This window comes from Aaosphaeria arxii, assembly GCF_010015735.1.
Source record: "Aaosphaeria arxii CBS 175.79 unplaced genomic scaffold BU24scaffold_2, whole genome shotgun sequence".
Taxonomy (NCBI): Eukaryota; Fungi; Ascomycota; class Dothideomycetes; order Pleosporales; genus Aaosphaeria; species Aaosphaeria arxii.
In genome coordinates this window covers 2,563,360-2,587,248 of record NW_022983475.1, presented here as the reverse complement: position 1 = coordinate 2,587,248, position 23,889 = coordinate 2,563,360, and the positions used below count along the sequence as shown (strand labels likewise).

At 50.8% G+C, this 23,889-nt stretch overlaps 13 protein-coding genes across 13 annotated transcripts; 8 read left to right on the top strand and 5 right to left on the bottom strand.

Moving 5' to 3' along the window:
- Positions 1 to 786: 786 nt before the first annotated feature.
- Positions 787 to 1,311, top strand: BU24DRAFT_459103 (uncharacterized protein; the record flags this gene model as incomplete). Its single annotated transcript, XM_033531698.1, has 1 exon — positions 787 to 1,311. The coding sequence occupies one exon, from the start codon at positions 787 to 789 to the stop codon at positions 1,309 to 1,311; it is 525 nt and encodes a 174-aa protein (XP_033387769.1).
- A 2,152-nt stretch (positions 1,312 to 3,463) lies between these two features.
- BU24DRAFT_419049 (uncharacterized protein) lies at positions 3,464 to 4,506 on the bottom strand. Its single transcript, XM_033527117.1, has one exon. It carries the CDS (start codon positions 4,410 to 4,412, stop codon positions 3,489 to 3,491), a length of 924 nt encoding a protein of 307 aa, XP_033387768.1. The 5' UTR covers positions 4,413 to 4,506; the 3' UTR covers positions 3,464 to 3,488.
- A 334-nt stretch (positions 4,507 to 4,840) lies between these two features.
- On the top strand, positions 4,841 to 5,873 carry BU24DRAFT_419048 (uncharacterized protein). Its single transcript, XM_033527116.1, has one exon. The coding sequence runs from the start codon at positions 4,969 to 4,971 to the stop codon at positions 5,836 to 5,838; it is 870 nt and encodes a 289-aa protein (XP_033387767.1). The 5' UTR covers positions 4,841 to 4,968; the 3' UTR covers positions 5,839 to 5,873.
- A 530-nt stretch (positions 5,874 to 6,403) lies between these two features.
- BU24DRAFT_489396 (estradiol 17-beta-dehydrogenase 12-B) lies at positions 6,404 to 7,654 on the bottom strand. The gene is made up of 2 exons (XM_033533639.1): positions 7,440 to 7,654; positions 6,404 to 7,369 (listed from the first exon to the last, which is right to left on the bottom strand). The coding sequence occupies exons 1-2, from the start codon at positions 7,611 to 7,613 to the stop codon at positions 6,509 to 6,511; spliced, it is 1,035 nt and encodes a 344-aa protein (XP_033387766.1). The 5' UTR covers positions 7,614 to 7,654; the 3' UTR covers positions 6,404 to 6,508.
- Positions 7,655 to 7,867: 213 nt separating this feature from the next.
- On the top strand, positions 7,868 to 9,037 carry BU24DRAFT_489395 (40S ribosomal protein S11; the record flags this gene model as incomplete). Its single annotated transcript, XM_033533638.1, has 4 exons — positions 7,868 to 7,884; positions 7,942 to 7,972; positions 8,041 to 8,245; positions 8,343 to 9,037. The coding sequence occupies 4 exons, from the start codon at positions 7,868 to 7,870 to the stop codon at positions 8,567 to 8,569; spliced, it is 480 nt and encodes a 159-aa protein (XP_033387765.1). The 3' UTR covers positions 8,570 to 9,037.
- Positions 9,038 to 9,428: 391 nt separating this feature from the next.
- On the top strand, positions 9,429 to 9,933 carry BU24DRAFT_459098 (ergosterol 28; the record flags this gene model as incomplete). Its single annotated transcript, XM_033531697.1, has 2 exons — positions 9,429 to 9,494; positions 9,571 to 9,933. 2 exons carry the CDS (start codon positions 9,429 to 9,431, stop codon positions 9,931 to 9,933), a joined length of 429 nt encoding a protein of 142 aa, XP_033387764.1.
- Positions 9,934 to 10,499: 566 nt separating this feature from the next.
- On the bottom strand, positions 10,500 to 12,678 carry BU24DRAFT_419044 (galactose-1-phosphate uridylyltransferase). The gene is made up of 4 exons (XM_033527115.1): positions 12,112 to 12,678; positions 11,909 to 11,960; positions 11,072 to 11,849; positions 10,500 to 11,012 (listed from the first exon to the last, which is right to left on the bottom strand). The coding sequence occupies exons 1-4, from the start codon at positions 12,210 to 12,212 to the stop codon at positions 10,792 to 10,794; spliced, it is 1,152 nt and encodes a 383-aa protein (XP_033387763.1). The 5' UTR covers positions 12,213 to 12,678; the 3' UTR covers positions 10,500 to 10,791.
- Positions 12,380 to 12,911, top strand: BU24DRAFT_119759 (uncharacterized protein). Its single transcript, XM_033520886.1, has one exon. It carries the CDS (start codon positions 12,548 to 12,550, stop codon positions 12,833 to 12,835), a length of 288 nt encoding a protein of 95 aa, XP_033387762.1. The 5' UTR covers positions 12,380 to 12,547; the 3' UTR covers positions 12,836 to 12,911.
- A 232-nt stretch (positions 12,912 to 13,143) lies between these two features.
- Positions 13,144 to 14,897, top strand: BU24DRAFT_419043 (Yip1-domain-containing protein). Its single transcript, XM_033527114.1, has 3 exons — positions 13,144 to 13,488; positions 13,610 to 14,168; positions 14,232 to 14,897. The coding sequence occupies exons 1-3, from the start codon at positions 13,401 to 13,403 to the stop codon at positions 14,479 to 14,481; spliced, it is 897 nt and encodes a 298-aa protein (XP_033387761.1). The 5' UTR covers positions 13,144 to 13,400; the 3' UTR covers positions 14,482 to 14,897.
- Positions 14,898 to 16,128: 1,231 nt separating this feature from the next.
- Positions 16,129 to 17,986, top strand: BU24DRAFT_406090 (uncharacterized protein; the record flags this gene model as incomplete). Its single annotated transcript, XM_033525745.1, has 4 exons — positions 16,129 to 16,800; positions 16,860 to 17,499; positions 17,554 to 17,864; positions 17,921 to 17,986. 4 exons carry the CDS (start codon positions 16,129 to 16,131, stop codon positions 17,984 to 17,986), a joined length of 1,689 nt encoding a protein of 562 aa, XP_033387760.1.
- A 475-nt stretch (positions 17,987 to 18,461) lies between these two features.
- Positions 18,462 to 20,719, bottom strand: BU24DRAFT_119714 (FMN-linked oxidoreductase). Its single transcript, XM_033520884.1, has one exon. The coding sequence runs from the start codon at positions 20,620 to 20,622 to the stop codon at positions 18,937 to 18,939; it is 1,686 nt and encodes a 561-aa protein (XP_033387759.1). The 5' UTR covers positions 20,623 to 20,719; the 3' UTR covers positions 18,462 to 18,936.
- Positions 20,720 to 21,553: 834 nt separating this feature from the next.
- Positions 21,554 to 22,665, top strand: BU24DRAFT_340769 (U-box-domain-containing protein; the record flags this gene model as incomplete). The annotated part of the gene is made up of 3 exons (XM_033523242.1): positions 21,554 to 21,803; positions 21,889 to 22,507; positions 22,611 to 22,665. 3 exons carry the CDS (start codon positions 21,554 to 21,556, stop codon positions 22,663 to 22,665), a joined length of 924 nt encoding a protein of 307 aa, XP_033387758.1.
- Positions 22,609 to 23,536, bottom strand: BU24DRAFT_419039 (uncharacterized protein). The gene has a single exon (XM_033527113.1). The coding sequence runs from the start codon at positions 23,404 to 23,406 to the stop codon at positions 22,870 to 22,872; it is 537 nt and encodes a 178-aa protein (XP_033387757.1). The 5' UTR covers positions 23,407 to 23,536; the 3' UTR covers positions 22,609 to 22,869.
- Positions 23,537 to 23,889: the final 353 nt, after the last annotated feature.

Here is a 23,889-nt window from a genome sequence, read left to right as displayed (position 1 = left end):
GTACCCACTATGCGATGATACATGTAAAACGCCTGTAACGGCAACGTTGTGACAGCCTCTCGGTTCCACCCTCCGAGAGAATCCAGAATGGCGTGCATCAATTCATCTCGACAGGGCCGCCTACAACCCCAGTTAGGAAAAAGTAGGAGTGACTCCATGTTCGAATGCCTGCCAGCCTGTGCTCCGGGCTCCTCCCAGAGACACTGGTTTCAGAATCCCAATGTGTACTTCGTCGCCCAATGTTATACACGTTAGTGACGCCAAGGGCGATCACCACCCATGTCTTGCGGCATCTCGTGTCTGCAATATTTCGCCGCACGCTTCTTAGACGTGGAGAATCTTGTGTACCATTCACCGCTGGGGTTCCTGATGTCTGCCCTCAGGCCATCTGATACTTGCGCACGACAGTTTAGCGGGTATTGCATCCTGTGGGAGCTGGAGACATACCGCTAGAACCGAGTGCGATGGTAGCAAGTTCGCTCCCGCCTTCTAGCTTGCTTCAGAGCGCAACCGCGCGCCATTCTACCAATGCTCCGTTCGACGAAGTGTCATCAATAATTGGTATATATAATACTTCACGATGGACAGTCAAATCTTCTCTCATCACTTCAGTCACTCACCACTTCAATCATTCTCTACATCTTCACCAGCTTGACGCTGCTTTGTTTCTTCGCATAATATTTATCTTTCAGCCGGTCTGTTTGTTTACTCACTACAATCCCTTCCTTACAAACGCATATTATTCCAATCCTTCACCCTAAATCATATTATACCACAACTATCACTATGCGTTTCTCCATCGCCACAGCCATCACCTTCGGTGCCCTCGCACTCGCTGCGCCCGCCGCCATCAGGCGCCAGAACGGCCCCGTCCTCGCCGACACCACCTTCAATGACATCCAGATCTCTGGAGGAACCGCCGGAAACGCAGAGGCAGAGGCCCTTGCCGCCTTCTCTGCGCTCGACCTCAACAACCCCGGCAACATCGACCCCGCCGACGTGAAGTTCCTCGCTGAGGTCAACAACGTCGCCAACGATGCCGAGAAGGAGGCCTTCAACACCCAGATCGAGGCCGCAAGCGGCGATGCCGCCACCGCTCTCCAGAATGGCAAGATCAAGAACAAGGTCCTCAAGCTCATGGCCACCAAGATCCAGCTCGAGTCCAAGCAGGCCAACGGCGAGGACGTCTCCGCCAAGCTCGCAGACGAGCTCAAGAAACTCAACAACAACATCGCCACCGACACCAAGAACGCCGGTCAGGCTAGCACCGCTGTCGACTTCGATGCTACCATCTCTGGTGGCGGCAACTAAGGATGTCATCCGCAATGTCCGCATTCTCTTTGTAGCAAAAGTCGAAGATTAGTGGCGGATTGAAAAACTGCTTGGTGGAAATCCGAGCTCTTATTCCATGTACCTCACTTTGGCCGCGAGGGTGAGAGCCCTGGTTGCATGTTTATATATACCAATTCAAATCATGAAGATAGTTCCACATCACAAATCGTCCCAACTACCAATTGCCATCTAATGTGAACACAAAGCAATAATGAAGTGCTCCGATAGTTCAGTATAGATATAAAGCTTTGTGGTTGTATTCTGCTAGGATCTCAGCCTCTGAAAAGGACGTGATCATGACATTCCATCCACAGCCCTTGACAATATCGTCTCTATTGGTAACGTTAATCTGTCCTTCGTACAATCTCAAGGTCCTGCTTGTTATAGTGTCAAAGTTAACTCGATTGTTGGTTGTGTCTCATATCTATTTATTTTTACCTAGGTGGGTGGCTTATCATGTCTTGTTACAATTCTGAATATTGGGCTTAAATTCATAAGAATCTAAATACTACTAAAATCATTATCAAAAGAACCCACTTCCAAAACAATCTAAATGCAACGTCACCATAGTTTTTCTAATTAACAAATATTCGTTAAAACCTGGTGAAGCTAAATTTCACGCAGCAAAACCCCCAACCTAAGTCGACGGAGAGATACATCGTCACCTAGAATGGGAGTACTGGCAGCAAGAGTAGACGAAAACAATGAGAAATAGAAATTGTTCGACTCAAGAGAAGCTTAGACAAGCATTTTTGGCGGCTTTGTGATCTCATAGGGTGTTGTACTTGGTTCGTGTTCCTGATTTTTGGTTCACTACTTATTTTTAATTACTTTCAATAGATACAACTCTTTTCAAACTTAGAAGAAGATGTTAAACTGCCATTGTAGATCTAGAGCTTTTAAAAGAAATTATAAAAAATCCTACCAATCCAACAGAACCAGAGCATTGTCCGTAAAGTTGTTAAAAGCACAATGAACAGTATATTTGAAAGAATTCAAAGATCGTGATTTAATTCTAATAGACCGGCAAAACCGAATCAATTTTGAGACCTCTCTAAGCTGAAGCTGATTAGATGTTCCCTTTCTCATAATTTCTCCCTACGAGTCTGGAGAGTCTTTATGCTCCCAAGAGATCTGAAGGGCGTTTCCACGAGGACATCTACCTCTAGTACCTAGTTTAGTTTGAGAGAAAACATTTAGGAATACTGCAAAGTCTTGTCGGATTTTCCAGGCGATTTGCTATGATGAGATGAACGTTGTGTTTGATCTATCCGTGCTGGAAGACAGTGTTCAGCCTCTCCAAACTACACGAAAACGTGAATTTACGGCGATGCTATGGTGATATAGCAGGATGAGAACGAGCATTAATTGCTAAGAGTTTGGTTTTCGTTCATCTCATTAGTATATTCATTCAATGTTTCCGTGGGCGAAAGGTTGGTTCACTCAAAGCAATAGTGAACGTTGTGTATACTTGACACTGATCCCAAATCTGAGGGGGTTGCTCAGCATGTCAACAGCCAGAGCTGCGAGACAATGAGACGATGCCTTTCCATGTCTCATAGACATTACCGTTGCCGTTACCGTTACCATGATTAAGTGCTGGGCCATGGTCCGGGGTAATTACCTGTTATAGTTAGCTCAGAGACCGTCAGACCAATCCCGTCCCGCCGTCCCAATGCATCAACCGCAATTCTTGTAACAATAAGAGACAACATTGCTTCTCTGATGTCTTCGTATTTTATGAAATTCATCAAATCTACACAGAAACTAAGCATCTAATTGTAACCATTGTTTAGTCTTAGCTTAATGCAATTATATTCATCCCATGACTGGTGCTCGTAAATATGCGAAGAAACTTGAATCAGGTTGAACATTAAAAGGCACAATCCTTGTTCTATAATGTAACAAGTTGGCAAGGCATTTACCATGTGCAGATCCCCCTGAGAACAAGCACGCGCACCGTGCTCACGACTGCCGACAACGGCACACATGTTCATCCCCCACTCTCCATGCCTGTCGATGGAGATCCTAAAGTCTCGGCCATTTTCAGCGCGAGCCAGTGTATGTATGTCTCCGTACTCTTCAAAAGATCTTCAGACGATTACATTAGAAATTGGTTTTATTTGCATCTACAGGATATGGAAAACACCATGCAACTACGACTTCAGCTCTTCGCTTGCTGATATCGACGAAGAACCACCTCCCCTCGCCTCAGCCAGGAGCTGGGCGCCAACAACCTCTCCACTGTCTTTGTCGAGGAAGATTCCAGAGATAGCCATTAGGCCTGGGAAAGGTTCATACACATACTCTTCTTCCCACACCTCTTGACCCTTGTACGTGACGGTCTGATTAAAACCGTTGAATCGCATGTCTTGGAGGTAACTACCAACGTTCCTCGTTGCTTGAATGCGGCCGTTGTTGTCAAGGGTCTGCTCGACAATATCGCCGTTCTGTGCAAGAATGCGATTGGTGTGCGTGTTGCCGGAGTAATCATTCACTGAGTAGAGAATGTTGCTCTCGAGCTGGAATTGCATCAGATCGATGCCACGCTTGTTCTTCGCAGTAGCCTCCTCGGCTTCCAAGCCACCGATCAGCTCGCCGGTCTCGTTGATAATCGTTCCGAGACCGCTTCCGAGCTCTGCGATGATGGGGTTCAGGTCGATGGAGTTCAATGTGTCGTTGATCATCAAAACGAGGTTTGCGAGGCGGGCCTCCAGCAGGACTTTTGCGGTGACGTTTTGGATAAGCAAGAAGACGCGGTCGATGCTGAGATCGACGCCGGCGTTGAATTGCAACAGTTGAAGAACTTGAGCATCGAGGTTGATCTTTGCGGTCAGGTTCTGGACCTCAATGTTGATTTCTCCAACGTGGACTGAGGCATTCAAGAACACGTCGGGCTCTGGTACCGACGATGAGACATTGTTGTTGGTGTTTTCTGTTTCGTACACAACGGCGAGGGGATCGTTGTCTTGACGGATATCTAATTTGTATCCAGAGTAGCCATCATCATCCGATATCCCTTGTCCAAAGGTAGACAATGGCAAGAAAGCAAGCGGGAGAAGAGAGAGTGTGAGTTTCATTGTAACGAAAGTGATGTGTGCAATTGATGTCCAAAGTTTAGATCTTGACGCAGCTTGAAGGAATGTTCAGAAAAGAATGGCAACGCAGCGAAAGCATGAGCTGTGAGGAATAAGCCCTACATCAACTTGTGGGGGATGAGCGTTGACAAAAACGTTTTGAGTCTACATGATCGCGTGCATGGATGCATTAAAATTCAAGGAAACGTACTGGCAGAAAGGCAGACGAAAATTGATTAAGGAGACCAATGTGATGTCGCGATAAGATTTGCTGATCGAATTTGTTGCACACTAGAGTGAATTCCATCATTTTTAAGACCTTGATCCTGGGAATCCCATTGCATGGCGTTGAATGCGCCTTGGAATATACCCTGACAGCGGCTGCATTGATGTTTTATCCGAAATGAGTTCATGGCAAACACGTTTTGCCCATCACAAGTGGGCGACAAGCTTGGAAATGGCCAGGCCATATCTTCGCGAACGCTCCCCTTGGTTTGGGATGCTCGCAGCTCCTTAACAATATTTTTTTTGTTGTTGTCGCTCTTTTGAACTCGCAATCATGTCAAACATTCTTTTGTTCCGCAGGATCTTCCTGTGTGTCTTCCTCATTGTCGCCTTCTCGACACAAATTTTGGCACAAACTGCTACCGCCTCACCCACATCAGAAATTCCATCAGAAACCTCACAAGCTCCTCCAAGCGGAACGCCTGGCACACCAACAGCTCCACCTCAGGTTAGCACATCAACACCTCCAGATGTCTACCTAAACGTGCCGGAGCTTCACGTTGGCCGCATTGAACTCGGCGTCGAACAGCTGCAAGCCGACATCAACTTGAACGCCAAGGTTGCAGGCCTCGTTCAAGTCAACGCTGGAGTCCAGGTCGCTGTTCAAAAGATCAATGTTACGATTGCAGACGTCGATGTCAACCTAGAGTTGATCGTCAGACTCGGTCATCTCGTGGATATTGTGGAGCGTGTCTTTGAATCGCTGGACCTCAACCCCCTTCTGATCGGACTCATCAACAATGTCACCGACTTGGTCGGCGACGTTATTGGTGCTGTCGACGGTCTCCTTGGATCCGTCACTCAGGGCGGAACGACCCTCAACTTCCTCGTCGACAACCTTGGAAACATTGTCCAGGAAGTCGTCGGCGGCGCAACTGGAGCCCTCTCCACCATCGTTGGAAACTACAAGCAGAACATGACTCAAGTCGGCGACGACAAGAACCTCTCGAGCGGTCTCATCCAGAAGACTTTCTCATACGAGCCACTTAATGCCCTGGTCGACATTGTCTTCAACACGGCAGGACAAGTTGTCCAGGCCGTGGTTCAGAAGAAGAATGGTGGCGGCGGTACACCTACTCCTAGTGCAACTCCATCAGCGAGCGCAACGCCAGTGACGTTGCCTGTGAGCTCGGCTACCAGCTAAAAGGAGCATAATAATCAATAATACAATGCGTTCACCATTCTAATATAACCGTTTATATCATGTGATTGTTCAGGGAACGATGCCTTCCCAGCAAAGACAATTCTGGCTCATGCATGCTCTGTTTGAACCATTCTGCTGACTCGCTAGTGGTTAGTACGGAATATGAGGCTATAAATAAAATACATGAAATGTGTGGTGTAAACCATTGTTCTATCCACCAAGCAGAACATCCAACCGAGCACATATCGCATAGGGGAAGGCCGATGAAGTGATGTTGGAAGGATCTTTGACGAGAGCAATTCCCCTTGTCAATCAAGTTTCCAAAGGCAATATAGGCTGATTTACCAATACCTGCAAATAGCTATTCTCCTATCCATCTAAGCGAGGCGAGATAGTTGGCAGTCACAGTAGGGTAGTCAGGAGTATTGAGTGCCACAAAGAACTCATTACAACGCGAAGAAACTCTCAGTTTATGAAGTGAATGGGTGGCATCATCGTCTGATTGTGGAACGCACTTTTCCGAATGATGATTGCTCGCACAAATCTGTAGAGTAGGAGAGAGTATGGCACATCAAACATTATTTTATATTACTTTACATGAAAATGCTAAGACTATATCTACTCTATTCATTTCCACACCAGCATACAGTTGATGGATAGTACAAGACCATTACTGCTTCTTCGCATCCCTGGCAGCCTTCCTAAGCGCCCTCTTTCGGATATCCTCGTGCATGCCGCGGTTGATCTTCACCAAGAGGTCCGATCGTTCGCCGACGAAAGTGGAAAGGAACCAGTGCATCATTCCGTGACTCCAGTAGGGTGTGCTTGTAAATGCAATGCCCTGCGCACCACCGTGACGACCAATCTTTCCCAAAACAGCGTTGACGAATTGCCTGGGGTTGGGTACCAACAAAGAGCTCTTTCGAATCTTCGACATGGCGGTGGTAACGAGATGCGATTGGACACACTGGACAGTGACACCGTGAGGGCTCAACTCAGAACCTAGAGCTGTCGACCATTGCTGCAAGAAGGCTTTGCTGCCGGAGTATGTGGCAAGTAGAGGGGTTGGGAAGGCCCCACCAAATGAAGCCATCGTTAGGACCAATCCACGTTTGCGGGAGATCATACCAGGCGTGATAAGCTGGGTCGTGCGAAGAGTGGCGAGGCAGTTGATCATAATGATGTCCGTCATCTCCTGCTGAGTTGTCTCTACGAATGGAACTGGAATCGAGTGGCTAAGACCAACATTGTTGATCAGGATGCTAATGTCAAGCCCATCAACGAGCTTCTTCAACTGGCTATAGTCGGTATCCTTGTTCTGGGAGAAGTCCATAGCGAAAGTCTTCGTAGCGATCTTAGGGCCATATTTGGCGGAAATGTCGGATGCGAGCGAGTCGAGCTTCGAGGCAGTTCGGGAGACGAGAACGAGGTTGTAGCCCTTTGCGGCGAGTGATAACGCAAACTCCTTTCCAATGCCATCCGAAGCTCCTGTGATCAAGGCCCAAGATCCGCGGGGACCGAATTTTGTGAGCTGAATCAATTGTTAGCTTAAAGATATCACAAGCCTTGACAGACAGCTCTGCCATTCGAGGACAACATACGGATTGTCCTGGCAGGACAAACAAGCTGAGCACCACGCGAACGAAGCTCAAGAATGGGCGGACGATGGAGATAGCACCAGCTAGCAGGAGGATGCTAGCAGCTGCTTGGAGTGCAGGAGACTTGGCATCGATATGGATGCCGATTGTATCTGTCAAGTTGGCGAAAGAAGCCATAGTGTAGTGCACTTGTGTACCAACAGTCGTACCGTAGCGACTTGCAGAATGATGAGACGGAAGTTTTGATGGGGGATTCGCGGCCACAATCCCTGTTCGTCAAAACAGCTGCTGATTGGCTAAGTCCGCCCACACAACACTAAAATATCCGATTAGTCACCCAGCACTTGGCACCACCACATTCGCTTATTCTTTAAGCAAAAATCAATCGACAACAGCGAATCTCTCAGACGACAACACCATCGCCCGCAACCATGGCTACCGAGCTCACGTACGCATAGAATCTATCTCGATACCTTCTCAGACATGTCGCTAATGGAATGAACAGAGTCCAGTCGGAGCGCGCTTTCCAGAAGCAGGTACATCACACTCGCCATCGCCATCGCGACTCGAATCGCAGGAACGTTTGCTAATTCAACTTGTACAGCCTCACATCTTCCACAACCACAAGGTCGGCGGTCCCCGCAAGAACACCCGCACCAGAAGATGGTATAAGGACGTTGGACTTGGCTTCCGTACGCCCAAGACCGCCATTGATGGATCCTACATCGACAAGAAGTGCCCCTTCACTGGGTTGGTCTCCATCCGTGGACGTATTTTGACCGGAACCGTTGTGTCCACCAAGATGCACCGTACGTCTTCCGCACTCCCCAGCTCGAATTTCGACCGCAATTGCGATATCTCGAAATGTGCGCGTTAGTGTGTTAGCGATATTGACCGATCTTCTAGGTACTCTCATCATCCGCCGTGAATACCTCCACTTCGTCCGCAAGTACTCCCGTTACGAGAAGCGTCACAAGAACCTCGCCGCTCACGTTAGCCCTGCTTTCCGTGTCGAGCCCGGTGACCAGGTCGTCGTTGGCCAGTGCAGGCCCCTCAGCAAGACCGTCCGCTTCAACGTCCTCCGCGTCCTTCCCCGAACTGGCAAGGCCGTTAAGTCGTTCACCAAGTTCTAGATGTCAGGGATGAAAAGCGTTTGAGGACAGGACAGGAAGAGGCGCAGGTACGGATCACGTCAGGAATAAGAAAAAGATGGTCACATTCTGCATGTGGGTTCAGGAAATCGGAGTCCCAAGGGCCATGTATGTTTCTGCAGTCTATGATCAAATGAAAGTCCCTAGCAGGCGAAAAAATGGCCGCTAAGGCAGTTCAAAAGAACAAGGACACACACTGCTGTGCTGCGTCGACGTGATGTTCTACCGTTGACGACGTTCAAAATGGATTTTACTTTACAGTGATAAGAAGCGTTTGACCTGTTCGTTGCAATTTTTGAGGCCGGTGCAGTGATATCACATACTCATCCATCGATTCGGGTACACATACCAGTAATACATCTCGACGATGCATAGTGCGTTATTGCAATTATTGGGTGCCACAAACTGCTAGTCTCTGGTATTCTCAGACACGCCGACCCCCAATCGTCCTCGCTCTAGACAATAGAACCCTTCCATATGATAATTCCCCATATAGTAACGTCCCTTTCTACATTTGGTGAATGCTACCACCACGCCGCACTCTCCCCATAAAAAGAAAAAAGAAGGCCCAGCGTACGCCGTACCATTACCTACCGTACGAGTAAGATTCAAGGCCTTCTAAAGTCCCAAGCCATTGTAGCGCGCACGGTTCGCCGCACCTTTATAATTTCTGTACCATTCGCAACTGACCCTAGCTCAGCTACTATCAAATGTCAGGACATAGTTAACTGACTTTAAACATTTCCATTTCCCCTTCGTCACCACCACCAACGACCAAACAACCACACACCCACACAACGTGAACACCTTCGCCCACGGAAATCAATCCCATTCCGCCCCAATGGCATCACACATAACATCCTACCTCCCCCCGGGAGACGGCCTCCTCCCAAAATGGCTCCTCATGGTACCCTCTCCCTCCTCCCCTCCCTCCCATTCCCCTCCCTGTTCCTCCAAACTAACAATCCACCCACCCCCAACAGGTCTCCGTAATCGCCGTTACCAACTCCCTCCAAGCCTACATCTCGCTCCGGCCCACCCAGCGCGTCTACGCCGGCGGCCGCCGTGGCCCCTCGCCCGTGACCCCCCTCTCCGCCCGCACCTTCGGCACCTGGACGTTCCTCTCCGCCGTCGTCCGCCTCTACGCCGCGTACAACGTGACCGACCGCCGCATCTACGAGCTCGCGTTCTGGACGTACGGCGTGGCGTTCGCGCACTTTGTGAGCGAGTGGCTGGTGTTTGGGACGTGTAGGTTTGATGCGGGGCTTGCGGGTCCCGGGTTGGTGAGTAGTGTGAGTTTGGTTTGGATGTGGAGGCAGTGGGGGTGGTATGTTGGGTCGAGTTAAGGGGTTTTCATGGGGTGAGGATGTTGTGAGGATATGGTATGGGTATAGGAAGGCTGAGGTTGGGGGAGGTGGAAGGGTAATGGAGGAAGAGAGGGAGGGAAAAATGGATGGATTGTATGATATTGGGAGGGAATACACATCGGCGTACTCGCGTGCCTTGATTGCCTGTAGAGGGTACCTAATTCACTTGTTCACAACACGGTGTTGGTTATACATGGCTGGCTCATGAGCGCGCACGGGGAAACCAGAGGGTCGCGATGGCAGTGCTATTTTCGTCCCTTATTTTTTTTGGGTTTGCGAATAACCAGGCAAACCGGCCGGACGCACACCCATCCCAAACAGATGTCTACATCGTCACAAGGCCGTTCGTTACGTGACCCCCGCAACCTGCAAAATGCCGGCAATTGTATAGGGAAAAAAGAAAAGTGCGGGGAAGACGACGTTTACAAAAATAATCTCAGTATTCTGCCTTGCTTGCGTGATATGTGCGCACATGGCATGCCTCCTCGGCGGGAGGACTGCTCGTTCGAGAATTGGAAGCGTCAGAAGGCATGACTGTATCAGAGTATGACTGGCACTTTCGTGATTTTTCTACTGTCTATGCAAGCGATGATCCCTAACGTCCCTTGAAATGACATTTTCCAGCTCGTCGATCTGGGTATATTGGCTTCCCCCGCGGATGTAATCCATCTCTCTATTGGCAAATAGTAACCGTCCCAAAATGTAACGCTCCACCTGCAACAACGCTTTCCCTGTCCACTTTGTCCATGCACCCATATGCACTTACGCACAAGAACTGCCAAAAGATGTACAGTGAAGTGAATAAAACCCGGTACACTCTTCGAAGTGAAATTATCCTTATAGCTTGCGCCGGTAGAGCTCGCCGCCGCAAGCTCGAAGACGCTCAGCAGCCTGCTCGGGGGTAATGTCACGCTGAGGCTCGGCCAACATCTCGTAGCCCACCTGGAACTTCCGCACTGTCGCACTACGCAACAACGGAGGGTAGAAATGAATGTGGAAATGACTGGCCTCGATTTCTTCCGGCGTCCCTTCCAGTGGGGCTTGGTGCAATCCCATACCTGCGCGTGCTGTGTTAGATGGTGATACTTAGCATTACAAAATATGTAGAGCGACTCACTGTAGGGGAATTGTGTCTCGAAGAGGTTGTCGTAACGTCTTGTCACTTCTGCAATGGCTTCAGCTAGCTCCGCCCGCTCGCTGTCGTCAAAGTCGACAAGAGCACGCTTGTGCTGCCGGCTCACAATCATGATCTCGAAAGGCCACACGGCCCAGTAAGGTACACCTGCCCAAAAGGATTTGTTCTCGAAGACTGTTCGCTCTTTCTCATTCGATTCTAATTCCGCATAATCGGTAAGCAGATGGGCACCTCCGTGTTCCTTGTTGTATTTCTGGAATTGCTGAATCTCTATGCTTGGCTCCTCGGGCAGAGAAGTGGTGGTCCAGATCTGGCCGTGGGGATGAGGGTTGGAGCAGCCCATGGTAGTTCCCTTGTTCTCAAAGATCTGCATGTAACGATACTGGGCGCTTGGCTGCACAACATGTTCGCGGCTCTCTGGTGGAAGTGTTATCGAACTGGCAATCTGAGCCAGAGGAGATTTGGGGCTCAAGTGTGTCGTATAAATACTTGTCCAGGTCTCGATGATGGGTAGGATTTGCGCCGGGGTCATATCGGCGAGTGTGAGGTGGTGAGATGGGGAAAATGTTATAACATAGCATTTGCCTGTAACAGCCTCGGCTTGAAGCAATCGGGTTGCTAGGCTGCTCTCTTTTCGTTCTGGGTGATATTCTTCTTGGTCTTCCTTGACTGCACTATAATCGTTTACGAAAACAAAGGTGCGGTCGAACTTTGGGTTTATCTCCCCATTGGCGCGAGTGTTGCTTGGGCAGAGATAGCACTGGCATTGGTCAGGGACGTGTGACTTTGGTTGGCAGACTCGTGAGACTCCAGACGTACTTTTGGATCATACTCGGGCAGCGTGGTTCTGGACGGCGATTCTTGAAGACCTCTGAGCGTACCGATTAGCTGGGGAAGAACTTGGTGAATCTAGTAGGGATCCCTGGAGCGGGGGGCAATGTGGAATTGCCAAAGTCCCAGAAGGACAGGATACATAGAAAGAGAGGACGCAGGGAGGAAAGAAGGAAATCTTTGAGACGTACTGCCATGGCCGCTTGTTGCGGTGGGGGGAGACGAGGACCCAGCTGCCTCGGAGGAGATTGAGACGGCGGTGGGAGATGTCGTTGAGGATTGGTTCAGACATGGCGTTTGCGGGGGGAGTGCGGAGTTGCCGAGAAAGGAGGCAGGATCGCAGGCGATAGTTGGACCAGGAAAGAAGAGAGAGAGAAGAGGATATTTAATTCAATTGGGAACTACCGGGATAGGTAGTCGAAGAGAAAATAGGAAGAGGAGGGAAAAGGGAAAGTGGGAGCGTGAGCCGTAACTGGAAGTGTAACTGTAACCGTAGCGGAAGCTATGCAGGATGGTCTAGGTATTGATGCTTAGGATGCTTAGCGACGGAGCGGACGCATGGAGGAAGACATGGTTTAGGGGAGATGGGTAATTGAGTTTATATGAAAGACAGGTGGACTGGGGTCTATGTTACATATAAATATATCTAGAAGTAGAAGAGGAGTGAAAGACAGGAGTAGAAGGAGAAAAGTTATTAGTGGTGGGTTGGCGGAAGTGACGCATTGTGGTTGTATGGGTGGGTTTGGTGGGCTTTGGTGGGGGTGGCATGGCATGGCATGGTACTGGTACTGTCTGTGTATGCTATGTAGATTGGTAGCGGAGGAGACAGTCGGTGGGCGGCGGCGGCGGCGGCGGCGGAGGCGGATGTTGATGTCCTTTGGGACAGGCACATGGCAGGAATGGCAGAAATGGTAGGCAAAAAGGAAGAAATTGATATCCTAAAGATACCCCGAGACCCAAAAATGATCCGATGCTCTAGCCAGTGGGAAGGTGTACCAGACCCAGTCAATCTAATGGATTACTGTTAAGTTTCCCTCAACTGGACTGGCAGGGGAAAGGTTGAAGCCCTACAATCTCTTGAGCATTAAGCTTTGGAAGGGGATTTCGGGCGGCATCTTTACTCCTTTCGGCAGCCGAACCGCCCATGTACTGTCCCTGTGATGTCCCTGCCAACAGGTACCTCGTGGTTCGTATGTGACAATCTGGCCTGTCCAAGCCAAGCCCGTAACTACCGTATAGGCAATAGGCCGTAAACCCATCCACCTATCCTACACGTAATCCCATCTACATACTAGCAGAAGAGCCTCATCTATCCACCTACTACCTTCCTAGGTAGCTTTCCACACTATCGCGAGTCGCCTCCCCGATTCAGCCATTCATTCACTCAATTCACTCAAACCATTCCCACCAATAATCACACCCCAATTCCGGATCTCTTCCCTGTCTTCACACCTCATACCCCCATCCATCTCTCTCCATCATGGCGGCCATGATGCCGAGCTCCTCTGACCCCAGCAATCCATATGACAATGATGCTGTCGAGCGCGACCTCATAGATCCAGATGATGGTATGTATGCACCTATACTTGTACACTATCCTATTCATACCCCCCACAAATATACAATCCCTTATCCCATCATTCCTATAACTCTCCCTTCTACATCTATTGACCGCATCCACTGCTACAGCTACCCTCGACGACCTCGATGACCCTCTCCAACCCACCTCCGACCGCGCTCCCCTCACAGGCAATATCCAATCTCGGTCGGGTTCTAATGCAAACACACAGTCCTACCTCACCTCCGCCGTTGGGGGAGAGGACCGCCGCGCGCCGACAAACACTATCGATGAGACGGTATGGGAAACCCTGTCGCGAGATCTGATTGCCATTTGGGAGAAGATGAAGCAAGTTCTCTGGCCTAAATATATCCTCGGCGGCATGATGCAGCGTGGTGGAGGCATTGGCGCTGCTGAGCGCGGTGAGGCAGATGGCTTCGGCGGCGGTCTTAGAGCCCTCGCTGGCAGGTGGCCGGATGCCGACGTGATTCTGCAGGGAGGCATGAGCGAGGGCCTTCGCGATTGGGACCTTTGGGGACCTCTCATTTTCTGCCTGCTCCTCAGTCTGTTCCTATCCCGAGGACGCGCCCAAGACTCCCAGAAGGATTTGGTCTTCTCTGGTGTTTTCGCAATGGTGTGGATAGGAGAGGCTGTTGTTACGCTGCAGATCAAGTTATTAGGCGGAAATATGTAAGTGGCTACCGCATTCGACTCCGATCGATAAATTCACGAGCTCAAAACTGACTATCACAGCGCATTTTTCCAGTCCATATCCATCATCGGCTACACACTCTTCCCGCTCGTCATTGCGTCTGCCTTGAGCGCCGTCGGCCTGCACCCCATCCCCAGAATACCAATCTATCTCGTACTCGTAGCCTGGTCGTTGGCGGCCGGCATCAGCATCATGGGCGGATCAGGGGTGGTGAGGAATCGCGTAGGAATAGCCGTATACCCACTGTTTGTTTTCTATATTGCGCTGGGCTGCATCTGTTTCATCAGTTAGTTCGTGCAGGCAATCGCTTTGCCCTGCATCGTTCAGCCGTGCGTTGGATGTTTCCGATATTGTAACACCATATGCCATGTAGCAGTCTTGTTGTTTCTCCCAGATGGCCCAGATGGCCTCTTGTTTTGCTTTTTTCTTTCTTTTATTCTTTTTCCGGACGCATGGTGAATCATAAAGCTATGGTCGACCATCGGATGGTGCCAAACCGAAAACTCCAAGTCAAACACAGTTCCCTCCTTAGATTGGTGGAGCATAGATACCAAGATTGGCTCAGGTCGGCAGAGAGCTGCAGCGTAGAGGGATGAAATGACACATTTCGTACGCGACCAAAATAACAATTTGACCCATTCGGCAAACTGACTCTGGAACCAATAGATGGATGTGATAATTATTGTGAAGAGAATGTGGAGATAAGCTTCATACCAAGTGTGTATGCTCTATGGCAACATCGTATTTACCTAGATGTACCATAGGTATATGGGTGTTATGCATTTGAGATGCATACTTCGACGTATAACAATACATTGCCTCGATACTATTTGTTCATCCCATTGTTGTTCTCTACAATAGCAAGAGCATAGTATAGGTAGCTTGAAGTTGATATATGTAGAGATGTAGGAGGTGGGAGGTAATAGAAGTAATTAAATCAATGGTAGTCCAATTGCGTAGGATTGCTACCCAGTAATTAGAGAAGTACCTGAGTCCACCCATTATTTCATCTCGTCATTGGTTTTTCAGCCGCTGCTGCTGCCGCCGCCAACAAGACACTACAGCACAACATCGGACAACGCATCACTCCAACTTCCTCCTCTGGCGCCGCCACAACCTGCGGAAACCTTGCGCGCCTCCTGAAATTGGATCAGAGTCTCGCGTGTCGTGTAGCCCATTAGAAGGCCTCTGGAACAAAGGCAAGCTGCGCACAAACATATCCAAGATTGTTGTGTGTGCAGCACAAAGCATAAGCACAGCTTAACCTGGGGACCGTACTGGCCTTGTCATAGTCTTATATGTAGTCTTGTACTTGCTCGTACTACAACTTGAGTGAGTAGTTACAAGGTTACTTCCCTAGTGTTGTTCTCCGCCAACACCAGCAATACCCGCCCGCTGTCCCTCACACGCCGCTTTGACCTCGCCAGACTCCACCAGCAAAATCAACATTCTAATTACACCTACCTACATCCAGCTCCTTTACCTCTCTACGATCTACAATCTGCGATCAGCTTGACCAGAGGAACTATCAACACTCTCGCTCTCAGCATACGCTATCGTCTTTCGAATCGCCTATTCTCATCACTCTCGATCCGCCCCGATCGCCTTGCCGCCGATCGTTTTCAACAAAGCTCCATTACCCACCGCCAATCGCCAATCGCCAACCGCCAACCGCTCTTCTCACCACTCTCGAACATTGGAGTAGGCACTTGCACTGCGAATTGTTTGTGACTACCATACTTGGAGCTACTGCTATCATCACCGTCGATCGCGATCAAAGTTAGAGTGAGCTTGTGAGGCCTCCACCACCGATACCGCACGAGTTGGGACCTCGATCTCGAACCCCACTTACTACACCGCGGACCGCGCAGACACTCTCGCATGACCTCTAGACCGAAACAACTCGAGATCTGACGAACACACACTTTCCACGCGACCATGGATCGAGGCGAAGATACCGCCTCCAAACCGCCGCAGCCTACTTCTCCGGCCCGAAGCGACAAGAGTAGTGATAGTGAAGGAAGGCAAGTCAGGGAAAACCTGAAAGAAACCACGCTCGATACGCTACCGCCGTCGGACAAGACACAGGCAGTCCAGGATCCCATGACGGACGCTCCAAATGGAACCGACGTTGCAGTCGACACAAACACATCAGAATCGGAGAGCAGCCGAGGGCGATTACGTCGCAAGCGCAGCCGCGAGGACTTTGAGGACGAGACAGATAAGCCGCAAGAGAAGAAGGTGCTCGAGCACCATGCTCGCAAGAAGTCGCGGGATGTCACTAGCCCCAAGGATTCAGACGTCGACAGTCAGGCTGCGTCGAAGAGCCCAATCCCCCGGATACCGGAGCAGGAAGGTCTCGAGGAAGCAGCTAAACCTCAGCAACCAAGCGCTGATCGACCACAAACACCAGAAGCCGTGGATACAACCAATGCAGCAACAATGCTGAGCCCCAAGAACAAGCGCCCGCTTGATCAGACCAGAAGCGGCGATGCTCCTAGTGCTTCTATCTCGATTTCTGGGGCCAGTGTAGCAGGCGAAGAGCGTGATCCAAAACGGCCACGCGACACCGATCACGTATCCGAGCCAGCGAAGGAGACTCAGACAAAGGTGGGTGTTCAATCAGCAGAGTTTATATCAATCATCAAGGCGACTAACACACGACTTAGATCCCTCCGGGCAGCGGCTTTGCTAATACGTCTGCTGCTTCCCCATTTTCTTCCTTGTCAGCTACTCCGAAGGACTCCACATCAAAGGTTGATTCGAAGAATGGCACTCTGGGCCAGCCACAAACTTCCGACGACAAATTCAAAGCCTCTGGCTTTGGGAGCTTTGCATCATCCAGCGCTTCCCCATTCGGGGGCGTTACCCAGACAGCGTCGGCTTCACCATTCGGCGGTGCCGCAGGAGGAAGCAAGCTTACAAGCTTTGCATCCCCTGCGCCTACATCAAACGCTCCAGCGAGCTCTTTCTCGGCCCTTGGATCCAAAACCGGGACTTCAGGATTTGGCGGCAGCACCGCACCTACATTAGGAGGTTCAGGTTTCGGCGGTGCCCTTGGATCAAGTGCTTTTGGTGGCCTAGGGGGACCAAGTAGCGGACTTAAGAGTTTCGCTACTCCAGGTGCCCAGACCATTACGGGATTGAAACAAAAGAACGTCCGGCCATTCGGTGCACAGGCGGACGACGAAGAGGAGGATGACGAGGAGGATGACGATTCAAGAGATGAGGAGGCAGCTACCAATAATGACACTGATAAAGTCAAGCATCCGGAATCGAAACCCCTGAAAAACTTCCAACCAATGGATGGTGAGTTGGACCCCAGCGTTCACGCGATTACCCAAAGACTAACACAAGAAACAGTCGAGACAGGAGAAGAAGGCGAGGAGCCACGCTGGATCGGCCGCGCCAAACTCTACACAATGGATGGCGAGGGAGACGCCCGAGCCTGGCACGAACGCGGAGTCGGCCCCTTCAAACTCAACATCACAAAGGAGGAACCCACCCGAGCGAGATTCGTGCTCCGCGCAGACGGAACCCACCGACTCCTCCTCAACGCAGCCGTCACGAAGACCACCACGTTCGGCGATGCCGCCGGCAGTAAGCCATCCGACGGTCGCCTCCTCTTCAACACCCCAACTGCCGACGGCACGCTCGAAATGCATTTATTAAGGGTAAGTTAAGCCGTTCCACTGCCACTACGAACCCCCCATACTAACTTCCCTATCAGATGAAAGCCGAGAGGGCCTTCGAGCTCTGGGAAACAGTCGAAGACGTCAAGAAGATCCTACCATGAGATCACACGTCAGCACACAGTACACGGTCGCAACACTCACGACGACTGATCTATCATCCCGTCGTTTCCGGCGGACACTCACACATGCACACACACACACACGCACCGTAGGGATAACGACGACGCTCACGATGACGATGACGAAAGAAAAAGATTTCCACCGAAGACCTTGGAGTTTTGCTTTCACTTCACCGCTTGCTTGGTATTGTAACCCCCCTCTTCCTCCCTCCCTCACTTCCTCTCTTTCTCTTGTTTGGCTTTGGCATGCATGCGTGGTACATTCACCGTGGTTTGGGACCTTGGACTTTCGGACTTGGGCTTTGGGGGGTTTGGGGGATGGAGGAAGCGCTCGTTGGATTTCGGACCATGTTTTTTCTTCTTGTTGGTAGAGAGAGCCAATTAGACGGACGGGTGGACGAAGGAAAGGAGGGATGACAAGGAGGGGGATTTGTATAAGAAGGAATACGATAGGGGTAGTAAAGCATTGTTTTTGAACATCTCTCACGCTCTCGCACACCTCTTTAACTGCAGAACCGGAATGAACTGGACTGGGCTAAATCGTGAATGTGTGATGTGTGCTTACATCCCTACTAATTGTCGTAACTACGTTTCGTCAAGGGGTTGAGTAGGTCGTTCGTGCTGGAGGTGTTCTCACGGAAGCGCAGACGCATCGTGACGTTTTATACACATACGTATTTTCGTCAGTTTTGAAAGAACGGAGCACTTGTAACAGATATCGACGACAAGAGCCATCTTTCCACATCACCACCAAGACCATCACCGTCATCGCCATCACAAGACATCACGACTTCGAAATCCCATCATCACACGTCTACTGCACTCACACAAACATACCCATACACTTTTTCACAAAAAGTACATCTTAGAATTTTCCCCCTATCTATAACATACTTCTACAATACCATTCCCAAACAAGCACAAACCCTTCCTCATTTCTTCTCCCCCGCCGCCGCCGCAGCAGCAGCATCGTCCCTCATCTCCCGCTTAATCCTGCTAATCGTGCCCACGCCGCCGTAGATCAGCGCCGTGTACACCATCGCGACGCTGGCGCCCGAATCCAGTATCTCGCGCGCCTGGCGGCCGTTCGTTATGCCGCCGGTGGCGAAGAGGACTTTTCGGGGGTTGTTTGGCGCTGGTGCTGGTGATGATGTGGAGGTCGGTGGGGGGAGGGAGAGGGTGGGTGCGGAGGGGGCGAGGTCGTCTACGTTGGATGGGGTTGATTCGGAGGGGGTGGGAGTGGTGGTGGAGAGGGAGGAGGTGATGTCTTTGGCGTTGGATTTGGCGGAGTCGAGGGTTTCTGCGACGGTGGTGGTGACTGGTGAGGGGGTTTCTTCTGTCTGAGGGGGAGAGGGTGGTGGTGGTGGTGCTTGTCGCGGGCCGTCGTCGAGGGTCTTGCGGTACTTCTTGACGAGCGCGAGGGTGCGCTCGAACATCTGGGGTCCGGAGTAGCCGCCTTGTTCGAGGAGGATTTGGGCTTCCTTGGCTGGGAGAGCGTAGCCCTTTGGCAGCGGGTCCGGTCGCTTCTTGGTGGTGTTGCCGACGATGACGCCGTCGACACCGGAGTCCCAGACGGCCTCGCAGATGCCGGTGATTTGCTCTTCGGAGTCCTCGTCCGGGCTGACTTTGACCATGATGGCGGGCTTGACCTTGCGGTCGACCTGCTTGACGGCCTTGACGACGCTGGTGAGGAGGTGGGTCAACGGCTCGACGTTCTGGAGGGAGCGGAGGCCGGGGGTGTTGGGGCTGGAGACGTTGACCACGATGATGTCTGCGTACTTGCCGAGGTGCTGGACGCAGAACGAGTAGTCCCGCTTCACGGCCTCGATGTCGCCCTCAGGCGTGTCCTTGTTCTTCGTGATCTGGACGGCCATCAAACGGCCCGGCGTCAGAGATCCTGGAGGCACGCCCGCGTCTCCGTTCAAGATCTTCCGCTCTGCCTCCTCGTCGATGCCCAGTCCCATGTGGTATGCGAACTCGCGGACCCGGTGTCGTAGCCTCATCGCTACTGTCTCCGCGCCCTCGGAGTTGAATCCGTACCGGTTGATGAGCGCATTCTGCGAGGGGAGTCGGAAGACTCGCGGCTTGGGGTTTCCCGGCTGGGGTAAGGGTGTGACGCCTCCGACTTCGACGATGCCGGCACCGAGGTCGAGCAATGGAGTGGGCACTTCGGCGCCCTTGTCGATGCCTGCGGAGGTTCCAATGGGGTTGCTGAGTACGTGGCCGAAAATCTCCACGGAGAGGTCGCCTTGGGCGTCTGGGTTGCCTCGCTCTCTTGGGTTCAAACCGAAGCTGTGCAGTGCCTTAAGGATTGCTGAGCCGGCGTGGTGGGCTTCCTCGCCATCAGGATAGATCTGGCGTAACGCAGGTACGACGAGCCATTGGTGGACGCTGGCGCGGGTATCGGTGACGTAGAGGTAGCCGAACGACAGGCCAAATGTGAGTAGTGTTCCGTATATGAGGTTCTTCGTCCGGGTCGCCGTGGAGCGTGCGTTCGTCGCTGTCTCTGAAGCTGTTGAGGCGTGTCGTGAGGAGATGCGGATGGAGTTGGGAAGGGAACTGGGGCGTGCAATTGAGGGCCGGAGGCGGATGGCACGCATCGAAGCGGCCGTGGTCATTGTAGCGAATGTTGTCCGCACCCCGTTCGAGGGCTACAGTGAGTGCAATTTGTGTTTATGCGGGCCTTGGATCGACAACAAACGTCTCGTCGTTCGTTCGAATAGAGTTTGTGGATACATCCAAGACTGAGATCCGAGGTATCTCCCCGTTGATCTCCGTACAATCTCCGCCTATCATAATCCTGTCAAATGTGTATGCTATCGCTGATAGTTGAATGCCCTGCGTGTTTTGTTCACACATACATCCAGGCTTCCATAATTCTTCTTTACGTCAAGGAAGATGCAAACAAGTCACAGAGGTTTCTCAAACCGCTACCCGTGCAACGTGAGGTATTCGATATTCAGCGTCATGCTCTTCACCGCCCGCAGATATTCCATGAGTACCTAGGTACGTACCTACCTAGGGAAAGGTGGAACCTCAAGCACCTATATTATGTACTTTATAAACACAAGAACGCATGTGACCAACTATAGAATGTGCAACATCTCAAGAGCACTGCATCCCGCCTTCCGTGCCGTCAGCCGCGCTGTTTTGTAAGCTTCGACGCTTCGTACTGGTGGGCCGTGTTCCAGAAGCTTCGCACGATCCCGTTGCTCCCTTGCATACTAAAGTACCCTACATACCTGCGTCCGTATCTACATCTCACTCCAGGGTCCATTCATTTACACCAACGAGAAAGGAAAAGGCTCAAATTTGATCCACGTGGTTATCTTTGTATTATTCCTGAAGCTTAAAGGAATTACTCAGCCCGCTGAACATTCACAAGTGCGCAAGGAGCAAAGAGTCTTTGAGTACGGAGAGACGTGCTCGCCCCACCTCGCGCGGCGTTCGCCCCTCGTTATCCTCTGCCGCGTAGTGATCGTAACATTCTTACAGTTGCTGCACGCTCAATAACTTCTTCACTTGAAACTCCAGCAGCTATCAGCCATTATGCCACCAGGGAACGAGTATGCAGCGGAGCAGCTGAAGAACCAGGGAAATGCTCACTTCAAGGACGGAGATTATGGCACAGCTGAGACGTTCTATTCTCAGGCCATACAGAAGAACTCCAAGAACCCACTGCTCTTTACGAATCGTGCGAATGCCAGGCTAAAGTTGGAAAAATGGGAAGGCGTCATCGATGACTGCATAAGAAGCATAGAGCTCATGAAAGAGAATATGAAGGCCTTCTTCTACCTAGGTAAGCTTGATGCACTGTGATCTTTGCACTGCCATGCAGATAGATTTCAGTGTTTCTATGTACAGCACTAACACTCGTGAAATAGCCCAGGCCCAGCTTGCCATCAATCACCCTAATGAAGCCTTATCCTCGGCTCTCATGGCATATGAACTGTGCACCAATTCTTCTCAGCAGACCTCCAACGCAGCCACCATATCAGCACTCGTTTTGAAGGCCAAGAAGGCCAAATGGGAAATCAGAGAAAGAGACCGGATACGCCGCCGTGCAGATTTACTCTCCGAGTTAGAAGCTAAGCTTGAAGAGGACTACAAGAAAGACGTCCACGAGATCGAAGACAGAATAGCCTCAGGGTCGGTGGGAACGATTGAGGGCCAAGAGGAGAAAGCCGACAGAAAGAAAGAATACGACGACAAGATCAACGACCTGCGAACAGCTTTTGCGCTATCAGATCCTGAAAACTTGAAACTCAGAGAGGTGCCTGATTACCTCGTCGATGGTATCACGTTTGAGATCATGCACGATCCCGTAGTGACACGGAACGGGCGAAGCTACGAAAGGGCAACGTTGATCGAGCACTTGAAGAGAAGCCCTACAGATCCACTGACACGCGAAACGCTCACAATAGGGGACCTAAGACCCAACATGGCCCTCAGGGAAGCTTGCACAGAGTTCATGGAGCGTAACAGTGGTTGGGTATATGATTGGTAAGCGTGCGCTATGCCGCGAGGTACGTTTTTGGGTAACCACACAAGTGGAGTGGAATAAGAGGTTATTATGACCTTGTGAACAACCGCTGACCCCTACTAGCGTAGATGGAGAGGTCGACGGCGACACGCGGTGGGCTCATCTCTCATGTACTTGAAGATGAACCACGACATAAAAGGACATCCAGCCCGGCCGGCTGGCGCGCATCTATATACCCTTCCGAATTAGTCAATCCCTTTCCCACGGAGACGAATTAATGTACATAGTGGGCACATCTCCAGAACCTCTCTTTTCGTATTTCCATTCCGCGATAGCGACCAGATTCTATAATCACAAAGGCTACTTCAAGACCACGACTATGTCATGTTTGCAGTAATTTGGCCTTCGCGTTATGCTCTTCCCTATATTGGTTCGGTAGGCTTCTTTGCCGCCTAGTACCAACAGAATTCCCACTTTGGTGTCGACTAGGAGGAGGACTTCGTTTCCTGTTCGCTTTCTCTAACTCTTTCTCGCTTTCCTCGAACAGTGGAGAGTCAGAACCACTCTTACTTCGATTGCGTGCCCGGCCTCGCAGGGTATGGTCCGGCTCCGCATCGCTACGTCGACGAGGTTTCCGCGCGGGCGATGGCTGTGGGGATAAGGAGGCCGAGGATGATTGTTTGCGGTGCTTGCGATAATGGTGTCGATGCCGCGAGCCACTCTCTCGTTCGTGGCCACGAGAAGGGGACGGCGCGCGTGGTGGAGAATGAGAAGACATACGCCGTCGTTTCAAACGGCCTCGTTCCTCATTGTGGCTATCAGACGCTGGGTCCGCTGACTGAATTGTAATGATGGGGACAGTGTCCGGACTCTCGTGGTGCTCTGCATCGCCTCCAGGTAGATCTTGAGACGGCGACATGGTCGTGGATCTTTCATGGAGGTTTCTTTACTTTCATCCTGTTACGGTCCTGTGGTGGTTTAATGTAATGAGGGGTCCGGGAGATAACCGGGAGGCGCAGGAAGCTTGGGAGAGCTCGTGACAACCAGAGGGTGATCACCCCGATCCGCTTCACGTCATTCGAGCACCAGAGTCTATATTTAAACAACTTTGGACTAGCGCCAGGGATCTGACTACATCACTCAGCTTGTACTCGTGCTCCAGGCATCATCACCTGGTTGTGCCACAATAATATACCAATTTTTCTTGTTTCATTTGTCTCGGGTAATTCCAATTTGAAATGATCATTATGACTATGGTTAACTTTCGACAACGACTATGTTACAAGAGAGATTCAATTGCTAACAGACAAATTCATTCACTACCTGGAATTTACTTAAGTGCACCTTCATGAAAGTAAACATTTCCTACAGACAATAAGGCTTGACTTCTGATTGCAGATTT

Excerpts from the sequence above, each read along its gene's own strand:
- BU24DRAFT_419049 (XM_033527117.1), bottom strand. The coding sequence starts at position 4,412 with ATGAAACTCACACTCTCTCTTCTCCCGCTTGCTTTCTTGCCATTGTCT.
- BU24DRAFT_419044 (XM_033527115.1), bottom strand. The coding sequence starts at position 12,212 with ATGTCTGAACCAATCCTCAACGACATCTCCCACCGCCGTCTCAATCTC. Across the intron at positions 11,850-11,908 it reads TGCCCGAGTATGATCCAAAA|TGCTATCTCTGCCCAAGCAA; the intron begins GTACGTCTGGAG and ends GACCAATGCCAG. Across the intron at positions 11,013-11,071 it reads CGAGACACAATTCCCCTACA|GTATGGGATTGCACCAAGCC; the intron begins GTGAGTCGCTCT and ends CAGCACGCGCAG.
- BU24DRAFT_119714 (XM_033520884.1), bottom strand. The coding sequence starts at position 20,622 with ATGACCACGGCCGCTTCGATGCGTGCCATCCGCCTCCGGCCCTCAATT.
- BU24DRAFT_119759 (XM_033520886.1), top strand. The coding sequence starts at position 12,548 with ATGTTACATATAAATATATCTAGAAGTAGAAGAGGAGTGAAAGACAGG.
- BU24DRAFT_489396 (XM_033533639.1), bottom strand. The coding sequence starts at position 7,613 with ATGGCTTCTTTCGCCAACTTGACAGATACAATCGGCATCCATATCGAT. Across the intron at positions 7,370-7,439 it reads TTGTCCTGCCAGGACAATCC|CTCACAAAATTCGGTCCCCG; the intron begins GTATGTTGTCCT and ends CAATTGATTCAG.
- BU24DRAFT_419043 (XM_033527114.1), top strand. The coding sequence starts at position 13,401 with ATGGCGGCCATGATGCCGAGCTCCTCTGACCCCAGCAATCCATATGAC. Across the intron at positions 13,489-13,609 it reads CCTCATAGATCCAGATGATG|CTACCCTCGACGACCTCGAT; the intron begins GTATGTATGCAC and ends CCACTGCTACAG. Across the intron at positions 14,169-14,231 it reads AAGTTATTAGGCGGAAATAT|CGCATTTTTCCAGTCCATAT; the intron begins GTAAGTGGCTAC and ends TGACTATCACAG.
- BU24DRAFT_419039 (XM_033527113.1), bottom strand. The coding sequence starts at position 23,406 with ATGTCGCCGTCTCAAGATCTACCTGGAGGCGATGCAGAGCACCACGAG.
- BU24DRAFT_419048 (XM_033527116.1), top strand. The coding sequence starts at position 4,969 with ATGTCAAACATTCTTTTGTTCCGCAGGATCTTCCTGTGTGTCTTCCTC.